Source organism: Grus americana, chromosome 18 (assembly GCF_028858705.1).
Source record: "Grus americana isolate bGruAme1 chromosome 18, bGruAme1.mat, whole genome shotgun sequence".
In the NCBI taxonomy this organism is placed as follows: domain Eukaryota; kingdom Metazoa; phylum Chordata; class Aves; order Gruiformes; family Gruidae; genus Grus; species Grus americana.
The window spans coordinates 2870356-2898247 of NC_072869.1; the positions used below are offsets into that span (position 1 = coordinate 2870356).

At 42.9% G+C, this 27892-nt stretch overlaps 1 protein-coding gene across 1 annotated transcript; it reads left to right on the plus strand.

Annotated features, from left to right (window-relative positions):
- The first annotated feature begins 119 nt into the window (after window positions 1-119).
- Window positions 120-27157, plus strand: LOC129214827 (ATP-binding cassette sub-family A member 9-like). Its single transcript, XM_054847070.1, is given in 44 exon segments — window positions 120-176; window positions 420-624; window positions 3564-3676; window positions 4205-4415; window positions 4650-4689; window positions 4691-4806; window positions 5738-5835; window positions 6586-6812; window positions 7877-7982; window positions 7984-8016; window positions 8512-8697; window positions 9268-9400; window positions 10080-10251; window positions 11010-11068; window positions 12042-12152; window positions 12649-12824; window positions 13181-13300; window positions 13658-13796; window positions 14325-14415; window positions 15012-15151; window positions 15620-15739; window positions 16287-16446; window positions 16724-16890; window positions 17320-17447; window positions 17879-18016; window positions 18528-18641; window positions 19064-19159; window positions 19162-19236; window positions 19401-19514; window positions 19684-19803; window positions 20382-20450; window positions 21030-21121; window positions 22108-22228; window positions 22587-22704; window positions 22965-23056; window positions 23803-23981; window positions 24460-24514; window positions 24517-24537; window positions 25042-25136; window positions 25749-25868; window positions 26221-26361; window positions 26544-26623; window positions 26713-26768; window positions 26894-27157. Coding segments are annotated over 44 exon segments (5094 nt in total). The 3' UTR covers window positions 26984-27157.
- The last annotated feature ends 735 nt before the right edge of the window (window positions 27158-27892 follow it).

Sequence of the window (27892 nt, forward strand, 5' to 3'; positions counted from 1 at the left end):
CCAGCTGTGTAGCAGCTGCTGGAAAAGCAATTAAAAGGAGTAGAAACTAAAAAAAAAAGAAATTATTAAAAACAAAGGGGAAAAGAGAAACAAGAAATAAAAATCCAGTTGGTCCTTGGATGCAGGATTTGCATCTGCAGAGGAAGGAGCGCTTGCTGACTCAGACTCTGAGCAAGGTGGGGAGAAGGCGGTGAAGTTTTCCCTCCGGAGAAGTTCAGGCAGGGGCGAAGGTGCTTTGCCACCGCTCAGGAGCTCGCATTCGCCCTGTCTCAGGGCACGCAGCTCTCCTCTTGCGACGATCCCCAGGACTTGTACGCCTGGTAGAAACACGCTGTTATATTGCGCACAATGCACGTGTCGTATTAAATACTGCAAAATGTAGTCTTGATATCTGCAAGCTCTAGGCCAGCTGGTTGTAGGTATTGCTCACTGGTTGGGTCATCGCTCCAGAAGCGTTGAGAGCGTTCGCACCTCTGGGACCGGACTCTGACATCAGGCTGGAGAGGGGCACGGCCGTTGGGCTGTGCTACGGCGTTGAACCCGCTCCAGGACTACAAAGAGACGAGGAGTCCAGACATCTCAGAGCTGTAGGAGACGTATTTCTAATGGAAAACACATTATCAGGTAAGGAGTTTCATATTTCTCTTTTGCTAAGAGAAAAATTATACCCAGGGCATTTTCATGCAGAGGTTGTGTTTGCTGATTAATTTTTTCCTTATTGTTTTAATACAGTGTTATTCTGAATGCATAAGAGCTGTACTTTCCAGCTGCGTTCGCTGACAAACGTTGAGCTTTACATCAAGATGTTTAAGAGGCAAAGGAGAAAAAAAATATTCTACTTTTCTGGGTGTGCATGGATTTTGATTCTCACCGCTGAGGTACTTGGGCTGTAGGCGAAGAGCTGCAGGTCGAGTGCTGGGTCATCCCAGCTAACGCTCCCTCGCTTCACTCCATCTCCTCCAGCCTTGCTATCACCAATAAAGGCTTCTAAAAACGCAGACCCCCAAATTTCACTTCTCTGTATGAATTAGTGTTGAAATTTGATACAGGGCAGGCTTAGAGGTTTTTGTGGTTTTTTGAGATTAGGAAAAAAAAAAAAAGCCTGTTTCAAAAATTGTGTGTTAAAGAGTAGAGTCGGTACAAATCTGTCCCGTATTTATCAGGAGGTAAAGACAGGGCTGTGTAGGGGCCAGATGCAGGTGTTTTGCATCTGCAATAACTGGCACACAGGAGGGTACAGAGAGAGCGCGTTCACCTTTGCACTCCCCATGTGCAGGGATTAATCTTTGGCTCTCGGAAAGCCGACGGCTCCTCTGGGAAGCACGAGATGCATCGCACACTGCTTTCTTCATAGCCAGCATCGAGAGGTTCCTGCCGGTGCTCCTGAAGAACAACTTGCTTTTAGGAGTTAGACACAATATCCTCTGTTAAGTTTTTATTAGGGGGGGAGGGGGGGAAGTCTGAGGAGGTGCCAAATAGGAAATCCCTGAGACAGTAAATAAATGAAGCCGTTGTATGGGACATGCCTTCCCGGGACAGCCTTTGGTACAGCAGAACTGCACACAGGATCCCAGTAAAAGTTGTTGCAATTCCTGAGGAGTGTGTTCCTGGAGAGCAAGAAGATTGAATGCATTTACTGAGCCCTTGGAAGGGAAACGCTTCCGGAGACACTCAGTTTTACAAGTGATGCTCTTACTGCTTTAAGGCTTCTCAAACACTGTTGCCTCCAAATACATTTCTGATGTTTGGGTTTGTCTTCTGAATCTGCAGGTTTGAATCTCAAATCTTGTAGAGGCATCCCTCCTGCTTATGTTTTGTGTCTTTTGATATCTAATTTAAATTTAAATTTTTCCTGATGAAGTTCATGCAGTGTTTGTAGGCAGCATCATTCGTTTGACTTTCTGACTTCACGTTTCAGCTTCCAGGGGCATTTGCTTCTTGCTCCAAAGGCAAAAGTAAGATTAGAACCAATAGAAAATTAATTGGAGTGTTTTAAAAAGCCTTAGATTAGCTCCATCTTTTTTTTTTTTAATGAAGTGTCTGTTATGTCTGTAGAAATTCAGTGCAGTTTTTGCAAGACCATCACGTTTTCCATGTCATCCAAAGACTCCAGCGTGAACCTTTTCTTTACTCCCCCAACATCCCAGGCTGGGCTGTTGCTTTCAGTTCACAATGACTGAAATCCAGACCTGGGCAAAAAAAAAGTAGCACTTCCTCGAAATCCCTTCCTAATTGCCTTTAACCTTCAGGTAGGCTGCAATGGGGAAGCACAGGAGAAAGCTCCAGGCAGGGAAAGCAGAGCACTGGGGAGATAACCCTTGTAAACAGGGATTCTGGATCCATCACCCCTGGAGTACGCAAATATTTAATTCTTCCAAAAACAAACAATGAACGGAACAGAGTAGTAGAACCCTTTATTAACTCCAGCTGCCCAATCCATGAAATCAGAAATGATGTCCAAGGGGAAAAGAGCGCAATGCGTTTGAGGTTGCTTTGATTTTTGGTTTCAGCCATTTTAAAGGATTAAAATACAAAAACACATTCTGAGGTTCCCTCCTCTCCTTCTGGGAAGGTCATGAAACCAGCCACTCTGAAATTGCTGCTGTTCTTGCACAGGACATTTGCTGCTTGGCCACGTGATCAAAGTTGGAGCTGAAATAAATATTCCCCATAAAAATATCCCCTAATAAATACTCCCTGGTCAGTAATTAGGAGGATATAAAGAAACACATTGGAGTTTTAATGCTGCCCTGCCCCAGCTGTGCTAGCATTATAATTCATTATATTAACATTTGGGTGAAAACATGACAAATTGGCCTCTTACCAGCCTGTTTAAGGGAGGCAGTGGCAGCATCTATTTTAGGCTACTTTTAGCATCCAACCAATGTTTCTAACGTGGCCTCCTGGGTGGCAGCTGCCTTCCCCCTGTAGATGATGTGAGGAGAATGCATGTATGTCATGGGGATGTTTTAGGGTCTAGTTACAATATCTGGAGCAGGTGAGCAGTGGTTTGCCAGTGAATCGCAAGTGTAAGGCAAGACATAAATTCACTGCGAGAAATGCCGGATCTGAGGGTGAGCTGTATGTGCAACGTAAACTAGAGCTACCGCACCCAGGAGCTGGGCTTGGCAACGCTGCTGCTGTATGTTTTAAGTATTTTTAATAGCTGCATAAAAAAAGAAAATTAAACTTTATATCTTCTTTTTTTCTATATGCCATTCAATCCTCTCGTATTTTTAGTACAGGACAGGCTGTTGTCAATTTTATGTAGATGAAGAATCAAACTATAGCCAGTTGAATGCCTCTTTCTACAAAGCCTCTTTGGGATGAAGAAGGACGAATCTGTGCACGTGGAAGGGTGCAACCCACCTCTGTTCCCTTGTGTGATCTTGGACTGTTTCCTTCGAACTTCTCCTTGGTTGTCCAAACTGTAAAATGGACAAAAGCTCTTAACCTTTGGCATGTTATCGGCTTCCTCTGAAGTGGCGTTTACACAAGTAAATATATTCACTTCCAGTGGTCTCTTTTTTTCTAAATGATATTATTTTCCTTCTCATCCTAGCTGGGGAAAATGCAGAGGATATTCAAGAAAGCCTCAAAAATAGTTCAGCAAACCCGTGCTCTCTTATGGAAAAATATTCTTCTGATGCGGAGGATGAAGACAGAAAGTTTTCAGGTGAGTATCTGTTCTTCCAAAGGGAAGTTAGGATTTCCACTAAGAAGGATTTTTATGTTGCATTGTTTTTATGCCAGGTGATACATGAGAAGCCTCAGCTGGCAACGTGGTCCTCTGGAAAATGTCAGCAGTTACACTTCTTCCCGTGACACTACAATACCACGGCATAACGAGGCTTGTTACAAAGCTGGCGTGTTGCTTTTGGTTGTTAATCCCATTTCTGTACTGTCTAGAAGAACACGATGTCCAATTCATGATTACGAGTGCAAAATTATCAGCAGACCTTGTTGGCTTCAGTGCTAAGAAAACATGTTTTTCACTTGGAACGTTCCTCGTATTTTAAAACGATTACACCTGTGAAATAGATCTTTCTCATTTGCAGGAAGAAGGCATTCATGGCCAGAGGAGCTGGACCATGCAGCCAGATCAGCGCTGCATGAGAAGGGTCCTTGAAGACACTTTCCATACCAGCCAACCTCCAAGTCACGGTGCTGCCACTGACCTTTACATGTCCTTCCTTTCATCTAGGAATGGATTATGTCGGTGTTTTTTCTCTTGATAATACAAATATCGTCAAGTATAATATCCCACTACCTGCGACAAGAAATCCCTTACGACTTCCTTGGACGATGAGATGATCCTGCCTTTAACCCTATGGGATATACACTTGTGTACACACCTGTAACAAACACCAGCAGGGAAATAATGAGCAAAGTGGCTTTGGATTCTTCAGTGAAGGGTAACATTGCTCTTAAATCCTTGTAGCTGCAGTGCCCGAACCCACCCTGACACTGTGGGCACCTTGGTCTTCATTGTGGTAGGGGGAGAAAGGGATTTGGACAATACAATTTTTGAGGGTACAAAGTGTGGCTGGTGCACATTTTCATGTTGTTGCATGACTTAATCAAAGTTTCAGCTGTCGTGGTTTTATTCTTTTTTTTTCCCTTTTTTTTTTTTTTTTTTTTAATGACAGATATAATGATAGAAGAGGTGGAAAATGAGGAAAAACTGGAAACGAGGAATTTTGGAGGAAGGCATTATTGGTGTTGTTTTTAAAGATGACTTCTCCTACCATCTCAGATTTCAAAGCTATAGTGTTGTGTCTTCAAGCGATGCCTTTGAACACATTGGTAACAGAATAAATGAAACCAGAGAACTTGATTTAACATTTAAAAAAATGCTTATATGGATCTCTGTGCTGCCATGGCACTCAGAAGGGCTCAAGGCTGTATATGTTAAATGCTTCAAGAAAGATATTAGTTAGAATTTGAGGTTTTGTTCCCTTTAAAGGAAACAAATGTCAGAGAAAAAAAGTTAAGAACACACACGTTATCCACAGTTCTTGTTGTCTTTGTTCTTGTCCCTTCTATGTCTTATGTCCTGAAAATGAGCATCATGTGTCCACTAAGGTACTTCTAACATAGTGCATGGACATGTATTTAATACATTAAAATCTAAATCTGCACGTACATTTGTCCACATCTTATTTGGCCAAATGCACCCCTAGTTACTAACTAAAAGTTATCTGAAACAAAAAGTGAGTTCATCAGCTGATAGGCCAAAAAAAAGTTATTTTGCTAAGAACAGGTCTTGAAAGTGGCAATGATGGAGAGGCTATTTATTCTGTCTACACAAGTGAATAGCTCTTCACAGACATGACCCCAGCTCTGGTGTGCTCTGGATTTCCTAGAGGTGCTCCTCTCCTGCCCTCAGCGTTGGGCACGTTTACGGTCGCTGAACTCTGTACTCTGAGCTTGGGCTTCTGCCGAAATAGGAGAGCTGAGCGTGGCCGGTTCTTCTGCGCCGTAAAGACAGGGCTGATGCCACATCAGGTGGCCCATGGAGCTAAAGCCACCCACTCCCAGTGCTACGTTATTCTTGGAGAAAAATGGCTGGTCCAGGAAAAAGGCTGAGTAAAACTGAATCTTGATTTCCTCTCTCAAATCAAATAAGTTTTCAACCCCTCACGCATACATAAGCATGTATTTGCACATATATATGGAAATATTAGATCAAATTATTCTGTTCTTTATTTTTTTTTTTTTTTTTTCTTTCTCACAGATACCTGCTCCAATTTTTCAAGTGACTGTGTAGTCCCTTTGTACTGGTATGGGGGTTTCCTATCAGTGCAGGCCAGCATTGATGCAGCAGTCATAGAAGTAAGTACGCTCATGATGGAAAAAAATGTTTTCTGTTCTTTCTAGAGTTATCTGTAAACTTAAAAGAAACAACCAACCAACAGAAAGACGCCAAACAAAGCAGTTCATTTTCTGTGATCATTAACTTTTTAAATACATAGTGTAATTTGAAAGTTAAAAGAATGATAGATCATTCAGCCTGGAGAAGAGAAGGCTCCGGGGAGACCTTAGAGCCCCTTCCAGTCCCTGCAGGGGCTCCAGGAAAGCTGGAGAGAGACTGGTGACAAGGGCAGGGAGTGACAGGCCAAGGGGGAATGGCCTGAAGCTGAAGGAGGGGAGATGGAGATGAGATATTAGGAAGAAATCCTTCCCTGTGAGGGTGGTGAGGCCCTGGCACAGGTTGCCCAGAGAAGCTGTGGCTGCCCCTGGCTCCCTGGCAGTGTTCAAGGCCAGGTTGGATGGGGCTTTGGGCAACCTGGGCTGGTGGAGGGTGTCCCTGCCCATGGCAGGGGTGGGACTGGATGGGCTGGGAGGTCCCTTCCAACCCAAACCAGTCTATGGTTCTATGATCATTCTCATGGCTCAAGGCAGTGTTAGTGTTTATTACAAGGGAATACAAAAAGATGCTAAATATTGAGGTTATTTGCCGCTTATAAACGTAACATTGTTATTGACAAGCTAATAATTTTAATGCTTATAAAAATCTGTTTGTTTTGATGTTGGCGGTTTCATTATAGAAAATCAAATGAATGGCTAATTTCTTTTCTTTAGGTGAAAACCAACCATTCTGTCTGGGAAGAGATGAATTCAATTAGTGGCATTCGTCTGAAATCACCCTTGATCAAACCTGTGTATAAACTGGATTATATTTCATTCTTTATGTACGTTATATTGTCCTTCTACCCATATATGTACTTTTTATCAGTGAAAGTTAGAAGAGAGAAAAAGCAGCTCAAGGTATTAATGAGAGCAATGGGTTTGCAAGATCTCGCATTCTGGTAAGCGTCGTAGAAATAAACTGTGTAATTACAGGAATTATATTATGTATATAAGATGTATACTAGCTTGCAGGATAGATGTGGGTCTGCTACCACTGCTCAGCTCAAAAGCAGTAGTTTCCCCAGACCCCAGCAGCATCATTTGCAATTGCCTAACCATACATCTGGGCTCCCCGAAGCTACATTTTGCATCTTAGTGAAGCAAAATCTTTGCTGCTTTTATCTGTAACGCATCATTTGCTGGAGGACATCAGTTTCCAAGCACATTGCTCTGATGCAGGATTTTTCATTTCCCCAAAAGAAGAGGAAGAACACTCTTCATGTTGCAAGGTTCTTGGTGTTGAGGTGTTGCTTGCCTCCAGGAAATGGGTGGATACACACAGAGGGAAAACACAAAAAGTGAAGAAATAACTGATTTTGGAGAGAACTGCAAATTATGAAGCACAGGGGGACGCAGGGTCTATCAAAACAGGCCTCCAAAGCCTTCTGAGCATGCGTATTAGGAAAAGCATAAGAATAAGTATTATTAGGAAAAGCATTATTAGGAAAAGCATAAGAATAAGCATTATTAGGAAAAGCATTATTAGGAAAAGCATTATTAGGAAAAGCATAAGAATAAGCATTATTAGGAAAAGCATTATTAGGAAAAGCATTATTAGGAAAAGCATTATTAGGAAAAGCATTATTAGGAAAAGCATTATTAGGAAAAGCATAAGAATAAGCATTATTAGGAAAAGCATTATTAGGAAAAGCATTATTAGGAAAAGCATAAGAATAAGCATTATTAGGAAAAGCATTATTAGGAAAAGCATAAGAATAAGTGGCTGCAGAGCCTGGGCTTAGATGCCCTGTGGCTCTTTGCTGGCATCGTTGCATCTGCAGAGATCTGGGCAGGTGCAAGACAGTGATATTTGTACTTTTCCAGTCTGGAAACAGTAAATGGAATTGTATTTGGGAATTATGAAGTATTTGAATGAGAAAGAGCGTGTCTTGTACTGGTCCTGCAATGGTGTGTGCTGTCATGTACAGGAATGTGTGCAAAATAACTGTGCCTTCATTTGTAGGTTATCCTGGAGTTTGCTGTACACCGTTTACATTTCAATAACCACAAGTCTGCTGACACTGATCACGATTAGAGGAGTCATCCATGATCACAACTTTTTTGAAATATTTTTTTTTTTATTTCATTTACGGCATAGCATCTGTAAGTCTGCTTTTTTGTTCTTAAATGACGCACGACTTTGTCCATTTCCTAATCAAAACATCTAAAGCTCAAAGACTACAGAGCACCGTAGGGCTGGGCATTATATGAGAGAGTAACAAAAACTTCTCCACTACTGGGATTGATTGTTATAATTTGTAGCCTAATATATCGCTCCTCTTACATTTTGGGAGATCGGAACGTGAAATCAGAGTAAAGAGGTGCTAACATCAGCATTAATGGGAAAGCTGATGCGGTGGTGCCAGGGCTTCCTCCTTGCATCCAGGCTTCTCAGGAGGCTGAGAAGGGTCTGATCTGTCTGCCCTTACATCAGAGCTATCTGCTAAATGACGTAAGCCTTGTAATGCACCATGTGCATCTTTAGGGGACAACTGGAACTCAGCTGGGTCTCTAATTTTGTTCCTTGGATTTTCGTGGTGGTTTTTTTAATCGCCAGCAGAAATGCATCCTGCTTACTACTAGTTTTCTCCACTGCAGATTCACTTCTCTCTCACGCTCAGCTCATTGTTAAAGCAGCCAAAGTTTGCCAGTTTCCTGGGATTTGTCCTTCATGTCATCTTTGGATTGCTGGGCATTTTTACGTTCTATAAAAAACTACCACCGTCTTCAGAATGGATTTTTAATCTCTTCAGTCCTTTTGCCTTTTCAGCTGGCATCTCAAAGGTATGTTCAAAATAAAGCCAGCACATCATTAAAGTTCAACCCTCAGTAAACATGCTGCAGACTTCTGCCAGATAACAGTAGCTGCCGCACATAGTTTGCATTGCCGTAACAATCCAATCATGCCCCTCTGCCCTCCTCGTAAAAAGAAAACTTTACTCCAAAAAGTACGTGCTACTTCGTAACAAATACGGTTAGACTCTCCACTGCATCATAAATTTTACCAGCTTTGTATATACAATAAATTTCAGTCTCTGGAAAATTATTGCAGCAGTAGGATGTGTCTGGTGGGTACCAAGGTCTGCAAGAACCGTGAGGTCTTGAAGTGCTGCCCCAGCAAATACTGTTGCAAATCACTCTTCTGGTGTAGTAACTTCTGCACAATCTTGCATTCAGCTTACTAAAGCACTTCTGATACTTGTGGTCATAATAAAGTGTTGCCCATGCCCTGTTGATCACGAGTGGGCATGGGTTTCTGGTGAAGATGGTCATGATGACACAGCAGTGGCTTGCACGAAGTATTTCTGGCTAAAGGAAATGTTGCAGCTGATTTATGCTTTTTTCCCCCCCTAGATGGTAAACTTAGAAAAATATGAACCAGCCTTTACACCAGAATCCTACCCTTTCTTTAACCTATACGTCATACTGACCCTTGACAGTGTCTTGTATTTGCTGTTGGCCATCTACTTTGATAAGGTTTTGCCTGGTAAGTAGAAATGTGAGGGAAAGAGCACAAATTTCCTTACATTTTTCTTCTGTAATCCTCTTCCCTCGTAAGGGGAAGAGGTGCCAAAGGAGTGGTGGGATAGAGCTGAGAAAGCTGTCATCTACATGGAGCAACAAAAAAGGTGTCCTGGTAGTGAGCTGGTCAGGTTGTGGAATGGCATCTTGACAGCAATGAGCCTTGCCACGTTACGTGAGGGGATGAAACCTGGATTTGCTGTATTGCTCAGGAAAAAAATGGTTGGGAAGAATCCTATTTTCCCAGAAGCTGGGTGTATGTAGCTACCTAATTTGGCCCTGCCTCAAAAACAGGGTCCAAAAGGAACGTTAAATCCTGCAGCTAGACACTGAGACGCCTTACCTCTACTTCAGCAGCCCTAACCACTGGGTTTAAAAGGGCATTGTAGGACTTGTCCTGGTTTTCCTATACCTTCTGGGCCAAAGAGGTGGACAATAAGGTCTCTGCTGTGACTGTTGCCCACCTGCATTTACAGATACGGACGAGTGGACAGCTTTGCATAAATTACCAATCCTTACATGTTGCGGAAAGGCTGTATTCTGCAGCTGTAGATGAAGTGGTGGCTGGACATGACATATGTCAAAGTTGAGCTGATGCGTAGCAGTCTTTGGTTAATATTTCACCTTCTTTGTTTCTGAATTAGGCAAATACGGGGTACCACATCCACCTTTGTGCTTCCTGAGACCATCGTACTGGTTCAAGCCCAGGAGCGGGTATGCAGGGGTGCGAGCTGGCAGCGAGAGCAGCCATGATCCTGTCTTCAGCAATAACACTGAGCCGATGCCTCTGGGCTTCGATGGGAAGGAAGCAATCAGGTAAAGACTCTTGTAGGCATGAAAAATACAACGCTGCAAGTTATATTTGACTCTAGAGAGTATAGCCATACTGCACTGGTGAATGCTAGACTGAGCCATCTAACACGTACAGATAAGGTTAATGGCAAATACGTGAAAGGAAGGAGTTATTCAGTGTTTCATTCTGCTCCAGAGCTGGATTTGAACATTTATGGGACGTGCCATCTCCTCTGAGCCAGGGACCGACTTGCTGCCCCGCAATTTCCTCTTTGCAGAGCAGCAGCAGGGAGCCTGGTTCCCTTCACCATCGTCTTTAAGAACACTACTGGTGGAGTGTGCTGCATAAGATACTGTTATTTACATCCTTACTGGGCTAGTTTGGCCCACTGCTGTTGCTGCCCATTGCTTATTACTAGAAAGCAAATATAAATCTACTAAAATAATAGCCAGGCCATTGCTTTTAATTATACCTGTTACTCATTCCCTAGGGCCTCCCATTTCATTCACTAGGTGTTCATTGAGTTTGACTTTGAAACCTTTTAAACATCTTTTCTAAAAGTACATCAGTTAATTCTGCTTTTAAGTGTACAAGAAATTAATTATATAAAGCAATTCCTTCAGATGGAATTACCACAACCCTCAACGGTAATGAGCAGGACCAGTGTGAGGAGGAGGTTGAGAAATATTCTTCCAATAGTTTTCAAAGATTACTTCGAGGCAGAGGAACCATGCCAAAATAGTGAGATTAAATAGTAATGGCTTGCTTACCTTTCCTTTAGGCTAAACAATATTAAAAAAATATACATGAAGAAGGACAAGAGAATTGAAGCTTTAAGGGGTAAGAGAGATTTTGTAATTCTTTTAATTTCATTTTTCACTAGATATGAACCCGAACTGTTTTGAAATGTACTAGACGTACTTAATTCTGCCTCCAGCACTGTTAAAATACATTATGCAATGGTTATTTCTGCTGGGGTAAATTACTAGCAAGTTTCTACCAGGTTGTTATCTTCCTGTTCACTCCAGGAAAATTACTATTTTTTTTACAACAGCAGAAGTCTCCTTAAAAGCTGTGGGTTTTGCAGCCACGAACCACTCTCAAAATCCCCTCTCAAACCTCCCCTTCAAAATGTGAACTATTTTGGGCAAACAAAACTTGACTTTTTGGTCCCTGGCTATAGCCAAGTCTGCTGTCACTGGCTGAGCTGTGTGCTCCAAGCACTTGCACATCCGCCAAACGCAGGTATGCAAGTAGCTGGCACAGTCATAGCATAGTCATGGGATAGCTGTTAAATGCCTTTGCTTAACAAGAACTCCAAGTGACGGGGAAAATATCAATATGGTCTCAAAGGTTTATACTGAGTTAAAAAAAAAAATCAACCCAAACAACCCGTGCACACACACACACAAAAGTCTTTTTTTTAAAAAAAAAAAAAAATGAGATAGCAAAGTGTGGATGCCTTGCAATAATTCTTGAACTCTCAAGCACTGGAGAGGCTAGGGGCTCTTGTCTTTCTGTGGACCACACACTAAATAAAAGATTATGAACCTCTGAGAAAACAGAAGTGAAAGTTCTTTAAATATTGATACAAGTTGACACACTGGTTCCCTCAATTCAATCGCAACATGACTGCGTGTTCCTTACTAAGTTTAGCCCTAACTCCTGAAGATGCAACCCATGGTTTTTGGATCTGTGTTTCTGGCTCTCAGCATCAAATGAAATGTCACTCCTCTGTCACACTCGGCAGCGAGCTACGGGGACAAGTCTACTTGTCTCAAAAACTTCCATCCTAATGTTATTCTATTTCTAGGTTTGTCCTTAAATATTTATGAAGGCCAGATCACTGCATTACTTGGTCATGGTGGATCTGGAAGAACCGCTCTCTTAAATGTGCTCAGTGGATTTTCCAAGCCCTCAGCAGGTAAGATGATGGACCTGAATGCTGAAGAGGAGAAGCTGTTTGTGTTTTCAGGTGTAAGGGAGTAAAGGTGCAAAACAAAGAAGTTTTCCCTCAGTCATTCAGCCTGGCTCATTGGCAGTGCAGACTGCTCCTTCAACACGAGCTTCAGGGCTGACGCATCCCTCGTGGATACGCTCGTGTGTGCAAGCATACACAGATGGTTATGTCTCCATTTGGATGGCCTGATGTTTTCCATGAGCTGCATACCTATAGGAAATACGTTTTAGTTCTTAAGGGAGAGATTCAGTGTTCTGAAATAATTTTGAGTGGTATTAAAGTTTTGGACAACACCAAGTTATTTTGTCTTTTTTTTTTTTTTTTTTTTTTTAAATATTTGAGGAACATACACAATGCTGAAATTATTTTCAGAGGTATGGACACCAAGCAGTCTGCTTTCCCCTTATAACTGGAAAACACTGTACAGTATGAAACTTGTTTCATTCATTCCTGTGTGCAGGTTCTGCAATGATATACAACTACAAAGTGTCTGAAGTACAGGATATGGAAGGAATTCAGGCAATGGTTGGGATTTGCCCCCAATTTAATTTACATTTTGAAGCGTTAACGGTGAAGGAAAACCTGAGAACTTTTGCTCACATCAAGGGGATCCAGCAGAAGAAAGTAGAGCAAGAGGTTGGTACTGTCAGTGCTGTGCTGTCAAGCGCTTGTCAGTCACTGACCTCTCTTTTATGGCATCTTGGACAGTCTGAGCATGCTTTATAAAATATTGTCTCCAGCATCTTGTTCTGTGGAAATGAGAACAACCCTAATTTAGGGGAGAAGTGGAGGTTTTTTTTCAATTCTTTCTTATCCTCATGTCGTAAGAGTTAAAATTCAGATTTGCAGTACTCATCTCTAAGCAAATCCATTTAAAGTAGATAATTTTAAAATCTCAAAGTTATACTCTCCTGTACTGTGTGTAGCCATGTACGAATTAAAATGTGACCAGTGCTTTGAAAATCTGGCTTTCATTTTTGTGTATTGCCAAGGTGCAGAAAATACTTGCGATGTTGGACCTCACCGACCTTCAGGACGTCCGTGCTGATACTCTGAGTGGGGGACAAAAAAGAAAATTGTCTCTTGGAATTGCAATTTTAGGGATTCCCCAGGTAGGGACTGGTCATATTTACACACACACACACAACGCGTACTGTTTTAGCACTGTTTTAGCTTTGCGTTTTGACTTGGCATGCAGACATTTGTACTTTTCCCCTCGCGCTCCAAGTCTGCTGACCTACTAATTCACTTGGCTGCTGGAAGAACTGAGGAATCTAGGCCAATGAGAACTGTGTTTTAAATGAAAAGGGTAATAATATTGTAATAGGGGAAAGAGCAATAAAAATGTCTGATATTTGAGGACGCATTTTATTCTTAGAGTGACATCATCAAAAGTATAAAATGAAATGATGCAAACATGGCAATGCCAGCTTGGATACATGGAGGTCTGCTCTTGTTCACCTTTGCAGGTGCTGCTTTTAGACAAGCCGACGGCTGGGTTGGATCCCTCCTCCAGGCACCACGTGTGGACCCTTCTGAAGGAACGCCGGGCTGGACGTGTGACGCTCTTTGTGACCCAGTCCATAGAGGAGGCCGATGCTCATGCTGGTGAGCCCAGATTTTCACGCTGTGGTTTGAAAACGAGGGTTTCCTATTGCAGAGCCCATGCACGGGTCCTGCCACGATGCAGTCAGTGCTTGCTGGACATATTTTGTCTGAGAGCAACACACAACCTGAGCTGAATAAAGGCTAAAACTGGAGTGATGTGCTCTTCCGAGACCTTGCTCGTGCTCTGCTTCAGGATGAAGCAATTGCATATTTTCCGGATGTACCACTAGCAGAACCGACACAAATTAGTGATATTGCTTCAAGTAATATCTTTCCTATCTCCTTATTGCTCCCAGGCTGCATAGGAAATTTTCCACAAGCCTGTAAGAATACATAATTAAAAGATTAACCTTGGTGCTTAGGAGAAAGGCAGCAGTTCAAAGAGAAAAAACCTTCAGCGCTGGCCTGGTTTTACTCCTCTCAACTTCATTATAAAAATGTCTGTTGAGTTCAGAAGGAGCAGGATGAGGTCAGTCTACTGCGCTGCTGTAAATCCCCCCTAAATCCTTTGTATTCGTACCTCCTTAGATCGGAAAGCTTTTCTCTCAAATGGGAGCTTACAGTGTGTTGGCTCATCTCTGTACTTGAAGAGAAAATGGGGAATTGGCTATCACTTAAGGTAAATCCTTTTCTTTTTGGTCATCGCCCTTTTTGTGAAAAGGTTCTAGTTGACGTATTTTGTTGTAGAGTCTGTGTCTCTATAGAGTTTCTATATAAAGTAATAGAAATCTTGACAACTCATTTTAGAAAACTTTTGAGACTGCCAAAAAGTCTTGCTTTGGATAGCAAACTGCCTTTTTTTTTTTTTTTTTTGGAACCCAATTCTGAAAGCTCTGAGCGTGAATTTGCAACCCCCTTCGCAGCCAAAAGGGGACCAGCGTAAGATGAATTGCAATTTCCATATACTCTGTGATGCCAGAGTGACGTACAACAGCTTTAAAGTAAAGTTGTTTTTCCTTGGACTTTAATTTCTGTGTTCTTGGTTTAGCAGTGCTAGCCAGGATCATTATTCTTCACCTCAAGTATTTTTTGTATACATGGCAAAACCAGGGGCACTGCAGACATCTATAAAAATTCCCACTGAAATGCTGCCCAGTTTTGGAGGTTTCCCTATGGCTGGAAGAACGACTGCTGGCTTTTTATTTTAATTGGATGATGCATGCATATTTTTTTTTCTCATTTAATACTATAGCAATGGCTTTTTAATACAAACAGGATGCGCATAAATGACCTGTGTGACCCTGAGCTGGCATCATCCCTGGTCAGACAGCACATCCCCGATGCCGTGCTCAAAGGACAGAGGGAGGGTGAGCTGTGTTATGTGCTGCCTCTGGAGAACACCCACAGTTTCCCAGGTAAGAAAAGCCTGTCGCTGTGCCAGGGTTGTAAAGGGAAACCAAGTGGCAGGAAAAGCAGAAAACAACATTGCTGTAAGGGAATAACAATATTCCCTGGCCCATACTGCCTGGGATTAGGAAGCTCAGAGCTGCATAAACATCAGCCTTAAAGAAAGTCTCTAATGGACATACTAATGTTAATAATGCAGATGAACAAAAGAAAATCCACCAACTAATCCGCAAACTAAAATCCACCGAGTCTTCTCTAGTTTCAGGATGAGATTTCTCCCACCAGGGGCCATGGGAATCAAGAAATCTGAATTTCCTACTTACCTCTAAAGAGAACAATAGTTTTGCCGTGGCTTTTAAGTTATGGAAATTAATGATGTGAGTGCTGGAAAGTACGACGTTAATCATGTCAGTCTGAGTTTCTGCCCAACACTACCCTTGGTCGCTGGGCTGAATCTGGCTGTTTCTGTTGTGCAGATCTGTTCAGCCATCTCGAGAGCAGTTTTCTGCAAGGGGTTGTTAATTTTGAGGTTAGCAGGACAACCCTGGAAGATGTTTTCCTGAAGCTGGAGGGCGAGGAAGCCACTGGTCAAGAAGGTAAGACATTGACCCCCATTTGCAAGTGTGGCGCAATTAAGGTTCCATATATACATATGTTTTAATTGAATATCTGGTGAGTTTCTGTTAAATGTGAGTTTTGGTAGGTCAAGAGTTGCAGTTGTATTCAGCATTCCTTTAGGGAAGGATATCTTCTTGAGGAAGTCTAGATGATTCAGTCTTGACTTCCAACAGACTTTTAAGCACATGAATTAAGACTGGTGTTGGAAGGGTATTTGCCTTTGAAAGGGTATCCTGCCCAGACCAGGAGTTGGGAAGAGAGAAACTGGTCAGAAGGCATTTCACAGGAACAGTGAAGATATTGGATGTGTTGCCATATGAGCCCAGGATCAGCAAGTCTGAATTCACCAATATAAATTATGTTCTGGATAAATTATGGCCCTTTTTCTCTGCCCTTGTTTGTTTTCTGGCTAAAAAATAGGTGTTCCTCTATTCAGACAGAAGATCCTTGTTGATCGTTTGCACTTGAAACGTATCCTTTGAACGCTCTTAGTGGATAACGATGTTTCTCATGGTGAACATGCAGAAGAGAGAGAACTCGAGGAGAGGGACCAGAGCCTCCTGGTGTTTTCCGAACGGGGGAGCGTGGCAGTGAGCGGGATGGCGCTCTGGAGGCAGCAAGTGTGTGCCATGATGAGAGTTCGCTTCTTAAAACTAAAGCACGAAGGAAAGTTTCTCAGGTCCATGTAAGTATGGGAACTGTTGCCTGGTCTGCTGGTTTGGTGCTTTCCAAAGGATTTGATTGTTCCCTGGAGTGACCTAGGGAAGGATGGAGATGCTTGGAAGCTAGGAATTAGGTGGGAAATGTTTAAAAGCTGCAGTAATAAGGACAGTTAGAATTTACTGATAGAACTCTGAATTACTTAAGTTTTAAATTTCCCCTTGCCTTTCTCAACATAAATCACACAATTAGTTAAAAGTGGAGTTCCCCTGGACCCACTAATGGTCTGTTTTTCCATCTAGATTGCTGCTGCTTGGAATATTTGTCCTTCCAATGCTTATGATTTCCATTCTATTTGAACTGTGGGACATCTACAGCAGCTGGGAAATCACAGCTAGCTCATATTTTCTTCCCACTGATGAGAAAATTCAAACTAAGTCGTCAAATCTTCTCATCTTCAATGATACAGGTGAATAAGAACACGTAAAGTTGATTGGCTTTCTGCACCACTCTTGAGTCCTCTTAGAGTTTATAGACCAACCTTGTCTTACTCTTTCTGTACATTCCTTTATATATTTGTGGTTTGGGGAAGCGCTTTTGAGCAAAAGCAAATCCAATTTTAGTGGTGATGATTGAATAGCTGATATTTAAAAGAGTAATGAACCAGGCAAATTTAAAAAGAAAAGCAATAAACAAACTATGTAAACATACATTGTGTTTAACCAGTTTAATTAAAATAGAAAAAAAAATGTAGATAATATAAGTTTGCTGAGATTCTGAATGATTTTTTTTAACATACCTCTGCTTTGCAAATGGGAATTTGTCTATAAGAAACTGTTTATATTGAAAGGAAAAAAACCCATAATTATTCTAATTTCTGTTCTTGACTTGATTTCAGGATCAGAAATTGAGGATTTCATTGCTGCTTTGAAGACTCAAAACTTAATGCCAGAAATGACTCTTGAGGAAAACATCACAAGCATTCCACTACACAATGGAGCTATAAAAATATCTCTGGAAAACGGGGTGAGTGATATTTTCTCTTCTTTCATCTTGTACATCAACAAGATTTTCTGATGTGTGTTTAAATGAGGCACAGCAAAATGCACACACCAGCAAGAGGGAGAATATTTATTTGACGTAATAAATAATATTGGTAATTCTGCTTGTGGGAAATCAGGGTTATATTTGTTCCTTTCCGCTGTATGTTTTTTTACAGCGATCTTTAGAGAAAAACATTAATGCAGGACTTCTGAGCTTTTCTCCAGAAATTGTTGTCTTTATTGATCACTTCGCTCATGGTAGCTGTTCGCACGCGTCCAGGTCTCCACAGTCCCACCAATAAAATTGCCTGATTGCCTTTGTCATTGCTTTTTTCTAAACCCTTCGCTGCGGTCAGCTCCTCCTCGCACCTCTCCTGAGCATGAAGGTAACGTCTTGTGCTCTTACGCCTCCAGAGCTACCAGTTCACGGTCATGTGCAGTGCGGAACCCATCAACTGTTTCCCCGTGCTCGTGAATATCCTCAGCAACACCTTCCTACGGCTCTTGAACTCCACTGCACGTACCCGCATCTGGAGCAAGCCCTTTTATAACGTGAGCGTCCTGCTTTTCTTGAAAATTAATTGAAATAGCCGTGCTGAAGTGATAAGGACTGGATGGGTTGGATGAGCAGCCTCCAAGGGTTAGGGTCAGTGGTCCAACTGCTGGCCAGTTCCTGGGTGCGTTTCTCAGCCGTCAATACCAGGGCTATTTAATGAGAATTTCTTCTGCAGTGTTTAAGGGTTTCAGTGCCATAAGGCATTTAAGCTCATGCTATGTGGCAATATGGTAGGAATACAACAGAAATACTTGCAAGCCCCACTTTGCTTCGGCATTCATTCAGCATCAAAAAGATGGTCTCTATTCTCAACAATTTACAGTAAGTCCAATGCTTTTTGAAAATTTTAGGATGCTAAATGCTTTTGTTAATTGTCTTGGTTTGTGTTCTTAAACACAAATTATTTACCATAAGTGTTATTGCTCACTTTGCTATGAGCGTCAAGGTAGCTGGGTTTCCCCTGGGCAGCTGTTGATTATTGATGGCTTCTGAATTTCTCTCCTGCAGATACAAACCCCAGAAGTAAAGAGCAATATTTTTTTCTTCTGCCTCGGCTACATGCTGCTTTTGGCTGCTGGTTTGCCTCCTCACTTTGCAGTGAGCAGCATGGAGGATTACAAGGTAAAAAGCGTGTGCTGAAAGTGGTCTTATACAAGAAGTGAATGCAAATGCGATGTGTCTGGATAGCAGTTCGTGTGCCAGTGGGCTGGACGGCATTTCTGGGTAGGATGCTAGAAGAAATACGTCCACATGAGTGCAATGTTGTACGACAGTGCGCTACCTTGCGTGTCAGGGAATCAGCTTGGGCTCAGAACAATTTGGGTGTTAATAAAGATTTTTGGGGTCAGGAGGATTATTTTTTTCTTTTCAAGAATGCTGTGTTTTTAAACAACAGTAAAACTAAGAAAGAATTGAAAGTGCTTGGAAGGGAGAGGAAGGCTCAGCCAGGGAAGAGAGAAGCCAGGGTAGTGGAGGAGGAGGAGGAGCAGGACGATCTTTTGGGCTCTGCTGAATCACCTCCCTTTTCCCATTTGCTTCTGCAGCTCCAGGCTCGTGCCCAGCTGCGGCTCGCGGGGCTCTTCCCCTCGGCATACTGGTGCGGGCAGGCGCTGGTGGACGTCCCGCTTTTCTGGACGCTGGTTTGTGCCTCATGTTCGGGGTCATGCTGCTCTTCAGCCACACCTGCCCCTTGCAGGCCAGCACCCTGCTGTCCCCGGTGAGCTCTTTGCATGTGGGAAAACGGGCAGCCACAAATCCCCCTCCCTCCTTTTGCAGCGAGTTTTTTTGCTTTAAATATTTTAACCGAAACAGGGTGCTCTAGGCAGGTTTTCATATATCCACATCCGCCTCTTTGTTGCTGACATCAGTCTCTCTCTCTAGGTCATTTGCATTGCTGGTTATGGAGTATCTCTTGTCCTCCTCCTCTATTTAATTGCCTTTAAATTTCGCACGGGACGAAGTAATCGTTACATTTGGTCTTTCATCTTCATTCTGGTAAGTGAAGTGAATCTTCACTCTGAAGTGTTTGATTTACACATCTTGCCACTTGAGGTTTCATTTCCAATATATTGATATTCAGCAAAATAACCCAAATCTGTGACAAATAGCCTAGATTTAGCAACAATGCATTAATGTTGGAAATACTTTTTCTGCCTTATTCCAGGTGAATTTCATTTTCTGTATGCTCAGTGAGCTGCACGAAGGTGTCTCGTGTCTTTACCTCACTTTCTCTGCTTTGGTTCCTGTGTTTCCACTGCTGGGCTGGTTGGTCTTCTCTATACCAGTAAGTAAACATGTCCTACTAAATTCAATAATGGTCCTAATGGTGCAAATTGGAAAAGAAGAGACACTTTCCAAATTCCCTGTCTCAAAGAGCCTACTGTCAAAAAGACAGAGTGAGAAAAGGCAAAAGAAGAAAAGGTCCAGGCTGTGGAGTGAGAGAAGGGACCAGGATTTGCCTTGTTAATCCTTTGTTTGGTTGGGATGCTTTTGGTTTGTTTAGTTACAAAAAGCTGTTATGATGACTGTATTTTGGCAGCCAGGGTAGCAGGGGAGGGGAAGGTGGTGGAGTGGGAAGACCCGGAGGGATGAAGGGAGCTGACAGAAGGAGGCGAAAGGACTGGGAAAAGAGAAGCTGTGATGGAAAAGATCGATCTAACCTGCCCAGTTTGAGGCACCTCTGAATTAGCTGTAGCCAAGAAAGCAACAGCTCTCTGAGGCAATGTGAACCCCCCAAAATACACACAGATCAAAGCTCCTTTATCCCATCCTGAAGAAAAGCTGAGTAAGCATCCCTACATCCCGCACTGAGTCACACTGTGCTAAGGAATTTTTCTAATTGACTGATTTTTTTCCTTGTAGAGTTTTTCATTTTTTCACAATATTGATCTTCTTGAGTCATGGAATCACATCTTCATAGCTGTCTTTGCAGTAAGGAGCAATTTGATGATGGTTGTTTTGGAAAGGGTGACTGTTCCAATGAGATGGACTTGCACTGGGCTTGTGTAACTCTCCCCATAAATAAAGCATGGGTTATGTGGCCAAAGTTTCATGTTAAATGTTGGCAGGGGAGGTACATCCAAGTAATCATGGACTCATATCTCATGTGACCCCTGGATGCTGTACCGTATGTGTGGAAAATGGTGGGGGATTAAGTGGAGCTCATGGATGAGGCAGAGATATTATTAATCAACTGATCAGTCTAATGCTACTTCTCCAAAAGAAAGATGTCATCTCTGATCCTGTAGGACACCTCATAGAGTCTGTCGGGGTGCAGGTTATCTGGGCTAAAACTGCAGTATGAAGTCAAGGCTTTTGCAAATGATCAGCATATGAGATGGAAATGTATGTGAAGCATCAATTTAACTTCTTCCGCCCATGGACCTATATGACTACCTTTTCAATAGCTGAAGTAAATGAGATAGGTCCCTGCATCCCCTTACAATTAAAATTAATCGAGTACATTGTTACCTTGTCTCCATACAAACCTAATTTGTTATTGCTTTTTAGCCTTACATCCATTGTGTGGTTTTTGCTTTCCTCCTGCGCTGTTTGGAGATGAGATACGGAGAAGCAGTTACGAGACTTGATCCCATCTTCAGGTGTGTCCCGGGCAGCTGGGTGCCGGGGTGCCTTGTGATCCACAGTTATCCTGGTCTGCAGGGTGGGCTCAGCCAGGCAGGACCCTCCTGGCTCACCCCTGACAGCAGGAGGAGAGGAGGAGCGAGCTTAACAACATTTTGCAAAGTGTGGATAAAGCCCATGTTTTTGACTAGTTTGTCTGGAGAGGAGGAAACTGAGAACAAGGGAGGGATTTTTTTTTTTATTCCTTTGGGTCATTACAGTTTCCGACTTTACTTACTGGAGTTTCCTTGAATGTGTCTGGAGGCAAATTCCCACCCAGTGTGTTGCAATAGAAGGTCAGTTCAACTACAATATCCTAGAGAGAATAATAAATGCCATTTAGGTTTTGGGGGTTTTTTATTCAGTTTCATAGCTGAGGTTTCAGGACACTTCACTACAGCTGGCTAAATTAATAGCTACAAATCAAAATCCAACATTTTAACTCCTTTTCAAATGTGTTACTATTGTTCTCTGCAGGATGGAGACTTCCCCAAAGCTTTGTCAGAATGGGGTTGTCTGCTACGTGCTCTCCGCTTGTCTGTCACCAGCAGCATACGACTGACCAACTAAGTCATGTGGGAGAGGATTTGTAAAAAATATTAAATTGTCAAACATTAACAAATGTGACTCAGCTAGGAGTTAAATACCCAAATAGCTTTGAAAACTTGCCCCGTGTATTTTAATTCTCCTTGAACAGATCATTGGCATGTGTCGAGCAGGGGACCAGTCAATACTTAGTGATGAAAGAAAAGCTAAAGCTGGCCTTTATTTTCTTGTGTATGCCAGTGGGATTATTTTTTTTTTCCCTTGAATAAACATTTGAGCAAACACTGTGGAACAGCTCCCTGAATTCAAATAAATTGTTTGGGGCGCTGTATTGGCGCTGCTCAGGGAACAAACTTGTGAAACCAAGCCTTTTTGGAAGGGATTCGCCGTGACGCCATCTCTCCTCCTCCACTCGTAGGATACAGCAGAGGAGAGAGGTTGGCTGCCAGAACAGGGACCCCCCTGGGGAGGACTCCCCAGAAGTCCAGGCAGAGAGGGAGAGGGTGAGGAGTGCAATGGCCTCCCTGCAGCAGGACGAGGTGGAACCAGCCTTCTGGCTTGTTTTCTTCTTCACTCTCCATCTTTGGGTCTGTCTGCTTTCCTAGCTCATGCACTTATTATTTACTGATCTGGCGTCCAAGTGCATGTCTCACCATCCAGCCCATGGTCCCCCTGGCAGCAGAGGGAGTTTAGCTGGCACTAAATTTCTATTCTAATTCTGGTTTGGTTTTGTTGTTGGGTTTTTGTTGGTTTTTTTTCTTCTCTCCTGTTGCTCTGTTTCCTGGATTTTTAATTTAGATATTTTCTCTGTGAAGAGTCATACTTAATGGTAAGAACAGATGAGCTGTCTCATGGGACAAGAGGAGAGGCTTTATTTCCCACTTCATCTCTTCACAGGAGTCGGTTATTGTTGTCAACAGTTTGCGCAAGGAATATGAAGACAAAAAAGCCAGTTCCATCTTTAAGAAAAAGAAGAAAGTTGCTGTCAAAAACATCTCTTTTAGTGTTAAAAAAGGTTTAAGTATTTTGCTGCGCCCCCTAAAATGACTAAAACCTAACGTGAAGGTCACATTTGGAGACCGTATTTTTGTGTGAACTTTGTTGTGTGCAACCAGACCCAACGCACCTGCACTCCTGTGTTCATGGTTTTAATTTATTGAGATGGTCAATAAACAACCCTTTCTCCTACTGTACTTTTAGATATTGCCTAGCACACAGGGAAAATCGTCTTATTAACAATAATTGTTATTAACAGTTCTTCCGTATTTGTTCCAGGAGAAGTATTAGGTCTGTTAGGACCCAATGGAGCAGGAAAAAGCACAACTATAAACATGATTTCTGGAGACATAATGGTGACTGCTGGGGAGGTAGGTGACTCTGTTGGAGCACTTGGGGGTTCTTAATGCCTTTATAAATGAAGGATGTGATAAGGCAAGCTGGCCATGCAGCCCTTAAGTCAGGGAATTTATGTATATGCAACCCTGGATATCACAGAAGTAAGAAGAAATTGTTAATTTACTCAAAGCACATTCTAGTTTTCATCAAAATCAATGTTTCAGATTTAAGAGTTTGAGCTACACAAAATCTTTGGTGTGCATTTGAAACTCATCATGGAATTTCACAAGCCTTGTAAGAAATGTCGACATCTAAAAAAAACCCTCAAAACCACTCTTCATAAACAGCCTTGCAAAACCAGGAAATTGAAAACGAATGTGAACAGGGTTGGGCCAGTAACAATCCATCACCTAATTATGTACAGGATGATTAATGACATGTGCGGGGGGAGGGGAAATACCATTGCTGTTACAGATTTGGGACTGAATGTTTGAAATAGAAAAATATTACTAGGAAAAGATAGTCTCACGTTGGTACTATTACCCGAAGTTTTATGGTAGTAAATACTGTTTGGTTTTGTAAAAACGCTGTCCTGGATTCAGGTGAGCAGAAGCAGCAGCAGATGGAGACAATCACTCCAATGATGCTGGACTGCCTTTCCCACGAGCTAATGACGTTCCTCACAACACAGGAGAAAACATTACCCTGTTTCCAAGGGGTTCATTGACTCACCCCAGAATAACAGACTACAACAACGGAGGCGTGTGTTTTTGTGCAGGTGCTGCTCAAGGGCTGCGATGCAGCTGCCCCCTCCCCAGGGCAGGGCAGCCCGGGGGGGCTGGGCTGCTGCCCGCAGCAGGACCCGCTCTGGCCAGACCTCACGGTGCTCCAGCATCTGGAGGTGTACGCTGCCGTGAGAGGGGTGAGGAAAGAAGATGCAGCTGTTATCATCAGCCGGTACAAAGCCAAATGGTTTTAGCTTTCCGTTCTTCCTCTCTCCAGAGGTATAGGACAGGGGAAGGGTTTTCTGCTAACAAACCTGGCTAGTGCGGTTAAAGTGGCACCTTCAATGTCTCTCTGCCTTGGAGAAATGAGATCTCCTTCTGATGAGATCATCTACTTTATACTGTTATCAGTCCCTTGACAATGAAGATTTTAGCTCTAGTTTATCTAGAAAGCTTCAGAAAAAAATTGAACTTGCTCCAATTCATGGCCAGTTACATGAGTAACTCGCTTCTCATTAACTGCAATTGCTGTCTTGAGTTTCTGCAAAAAATCCATATCATCCAAGCTAGGAGCAAAATCACCAAGTAACCCAAGGTGGTATGTATTGGCAGAAACCAGAATGTTAGTCTCTGGTTCCTCAGTACCCCTGACCACAGCGTTAGCAGATGGAGATGGTCATTTCGGTATTTTTCCTTTCCCTTCCCCACAGCACAGCAAAGGCCTTGGATCTCCAGAAGCATTTAAAAACCCCAGCTAGGAGGTTATATCTCCTGGAGAAGCCAGAAAGGTATGTGTTAGATTTGCGTTTGCTACTTGAGCAAATCCTGCTCTTTCTTCCTTGAACGTGGTGCACACAAAACCTTCAGCAGAGTGGGTTCCTGGCATGATTTGTTTTCATCAACAGCTTTTGAATCCAGCCTGGCAGGATCCCCCTCTCATCTTCCCCCACTCTCCCACACTGTGTGTTTAATAAACACTAACCACAAATTTGATTTACAAGGGTATCACCTCTTCATGCCCCACCATGTGCATCTGCCAGTAAATGGGATGGAAAACCACTTTCAGATTTTTGGCAGGCTTGGGAGTTTTGGGAAAAGCTGATTTTGGGAGATTAAAATGTGACCTGAGAACACCTGAGGTGGGGGTTTTTTTTGAATCCCTGTTCCTCCTGCATTTTGGAATCAAGAGCTTCAGCTTCTAAAAGATTCACAGGGATTACGACGTAGCACACCAGTTTTGCAGGTAAAGTAAAAGCAGACCTGACCTGACCTCGGTGTCTTTCCCATTTCAGCTGTGTTTTGCGCTGAGCGTCCTGGGAGATCCGACGGTAATGCTTTGGGATGAGCCGTCAGTGGGCATGGACCTGAAAGGGCAGCGCCGTACGTGGTGAGCAGCCCTGTTTTAGCGGAACTGGGAAGTGTGTAACAGATTTAACAGGATGGGTCTTACCCTCCCTGTTGTAGTAACCGTTGGGCAAAGAGCTTCTGCCTCGGTGGCAGAGTACATCTGGTTTTTTCCCTTTTTCCTAATGCACAGAGGATGGGGTACCACTCGCTAAACTCCTTACTCAGCAAGCAGTAAGTCCTTGCAAACCATCAGATGTAATCTTAAAAGTAGTGCACAAAAAAAAAGTATAAGTATGTTGCAGCTGAACCCATGCATTTGGTGCAAAAGACAAAATTTCCTGTTTCTTCAGAGCATGAGAAAAATAGTATAGGTTGTTCCTCCTTTTCATCACTCAGCCCTAGTTCTTGCTTTAGCTTTTCATCAACAGTTTACACTGAAAATGTAAAATTTGGAGGGATGCTGACGTGACAAATTGCAACGTAGCATTGGCATCCACATGTTATCTTCAAGCAAGATAACTCAAGTCTTTCAAATAGTCATCCACTTTTTTATAGTTTTGTCATCTCAGTTGTTTTTTTGGGAGGGAGACACAAAACAGGAGATTTTTCTTTGGCTATTCCTGGGAAGTAACTGTGATCCCTCTGTTCCCAGGAAAGTGATTCAGAACACCGTGAAAAGCAAGGAGCGGGCAGCAGTCCTCAGCACACAGTACCTGGAGGAGGCAGCGACGATGTGCGACTGGGTGGCCATCCTGGTGTCGGGGCAGCTACGGTGGGCACCGGGGTCACATCGATTACCGGGACGCCACCTGATTTTTAGTCTGGGTTTTTTGGGAGTTTGGTTTTGTTATGGGTTTTTTTTTTTTCTTCTCAATCAATAGAAAATGTTGGTTTGGAATGTCCCAAGTGTGTAGCAAACAGTTTTGTGAGGAGGTGGGTTGTTTCAGCGCACAGTATAAACAGCTGATGAATAAGAGGTTGTACATAGAATCATATGATTCTATGATTCAGCAGCACAGTATAAACAGCTGATGAATAAGAGGATGTACATCTGCTGCTCATATCCAGTGATTGCTTTATTTGCTGTTTATGATGATTTGAGCACCGCTTTTTCTCCTCTGCAGGTACATCGGTTCACCTGAGGATCTGAGAAGTAAGTTTGGCACAAGTTACCACCTAGAAGTCAAAATGACGGACGTGGGGCAAAGCGATGCTCTCCATGCCGAAATTCTGCACCTCTTCCCCTACGCGGCTCAGCAAGAAAGGTCACTACCCCGCAGGCTGCACACCCAGCCCGTGCTTGTGCTGGGATGCTCTGTTGCTCCTACTGACCTTGCTCAATAATTTACCTGGCAGTACAGTACCCCTACAAGTGCTGAGTCCTGAAATGATGAAATTATTATTATTATTATTATTATTATTATTATTATTATTATTACTTTTTCAGGACTTCTTCTTTGCTCATCTACAAGATACCAATGGAGGATGCACTACCTCTGTCCCAGTCTTTCTCCAAGCTTGAAGCAGGTAGAAGAAAACAATCAATTAAGTAAGATCACTTTCAAATTGTTTATGTAGATTTGGTTTTTAAGGATGCCTTCTCCATCTCTCCGCAGCTAAACAGAATTTCAAGCTAGAGGAGTACAGCTTGTCATTGCACACTTTGCAACAGGTAAGTTGATGCAGAAGTTACAGGTTAGAAACTGCCTGTATAAAAAGAAGAAATAGCTTGTGACCAGTATAAATAATGTCAGTCCTTGGCAATAACGGGGTCGTTTCTGTTGCGATGCACTGCAGGTGTTTGTAGACCTCACCCGGGACCTGGAGAAGCACAACCTGGATGTGGTGTCCGACAAGGCTGTGGAGCGGAGACCGCTTCACCCCTGAGCCCTTGGAGCCACAAAGGAAAATATTCAGTGTATTTCATCAGTGCTACTGATATGTGTGATCGGATGCAGCCCTAGGACTTGGTTACCTGTGCTGCATCACATACAGCCTTGTAGGGTTTCTGCCTCACAAAGAAAAATAATAGTTCTTATTTTAATAAATAAAGCCTTTATCCTCCTGCCATTCATCTGTACCCCTGCTCAGACTGACTCATGGAGATTCGCTGTGCTGAGGAATAACCCTGCTGGGATGCACTGCTGGTCCCAAGGCAGCAAGGCAGGCACTGCAGCTGTGCCTGGGGGGGTCAGCTGTTGGCGAGAGTCATGCTCAAACTCAGAGGAGGCTCTGAAACCCTCACTCATCCATGGCAGGAGGACACCAGAGCTTTGGCTCACTCAGTCCTAAGAAGCATCATTCTGGCTGGTGTCACACGGTCAGCAAGGGTGGTGCTTTCTGGTGGAGGGGCGCAGGGCTGCATTTGGACCCAAAACTCTGCTGTCATTGTGTATTTCAGCTCAGCCACCACTGGGGACACAGAGAGAGGAAAGGACTTGGCAATCCCTGGAAAAGTTTAATGAAAACTGGCAGCTTTTAGATCATCGTCTTTCAAAAAAATAATTATTATCTAGAATCAAAATAAGATGTGCTTTGACCCAAAGTAAAACTAGAGCAGGACAGTAGATTGAACAGGTCTTCTGGCCACAGCATATGTCTCTGACTTGCTTTGGTGGTCAGGAAAGATGGGCTGGGCTCCTCTCTAGCATCCATGCTCTGTGGGTACTTGGGAGGGATGGGGGCACTGGTGGGGGAGGTGGGAGCAAGCACCAGCACCCTGACCCCATCTGAGCAGATCAGCATCTCTTCTTGGATATCTGCCTGCCAAGGCTAGCTTTAAATAATAAATTTAAA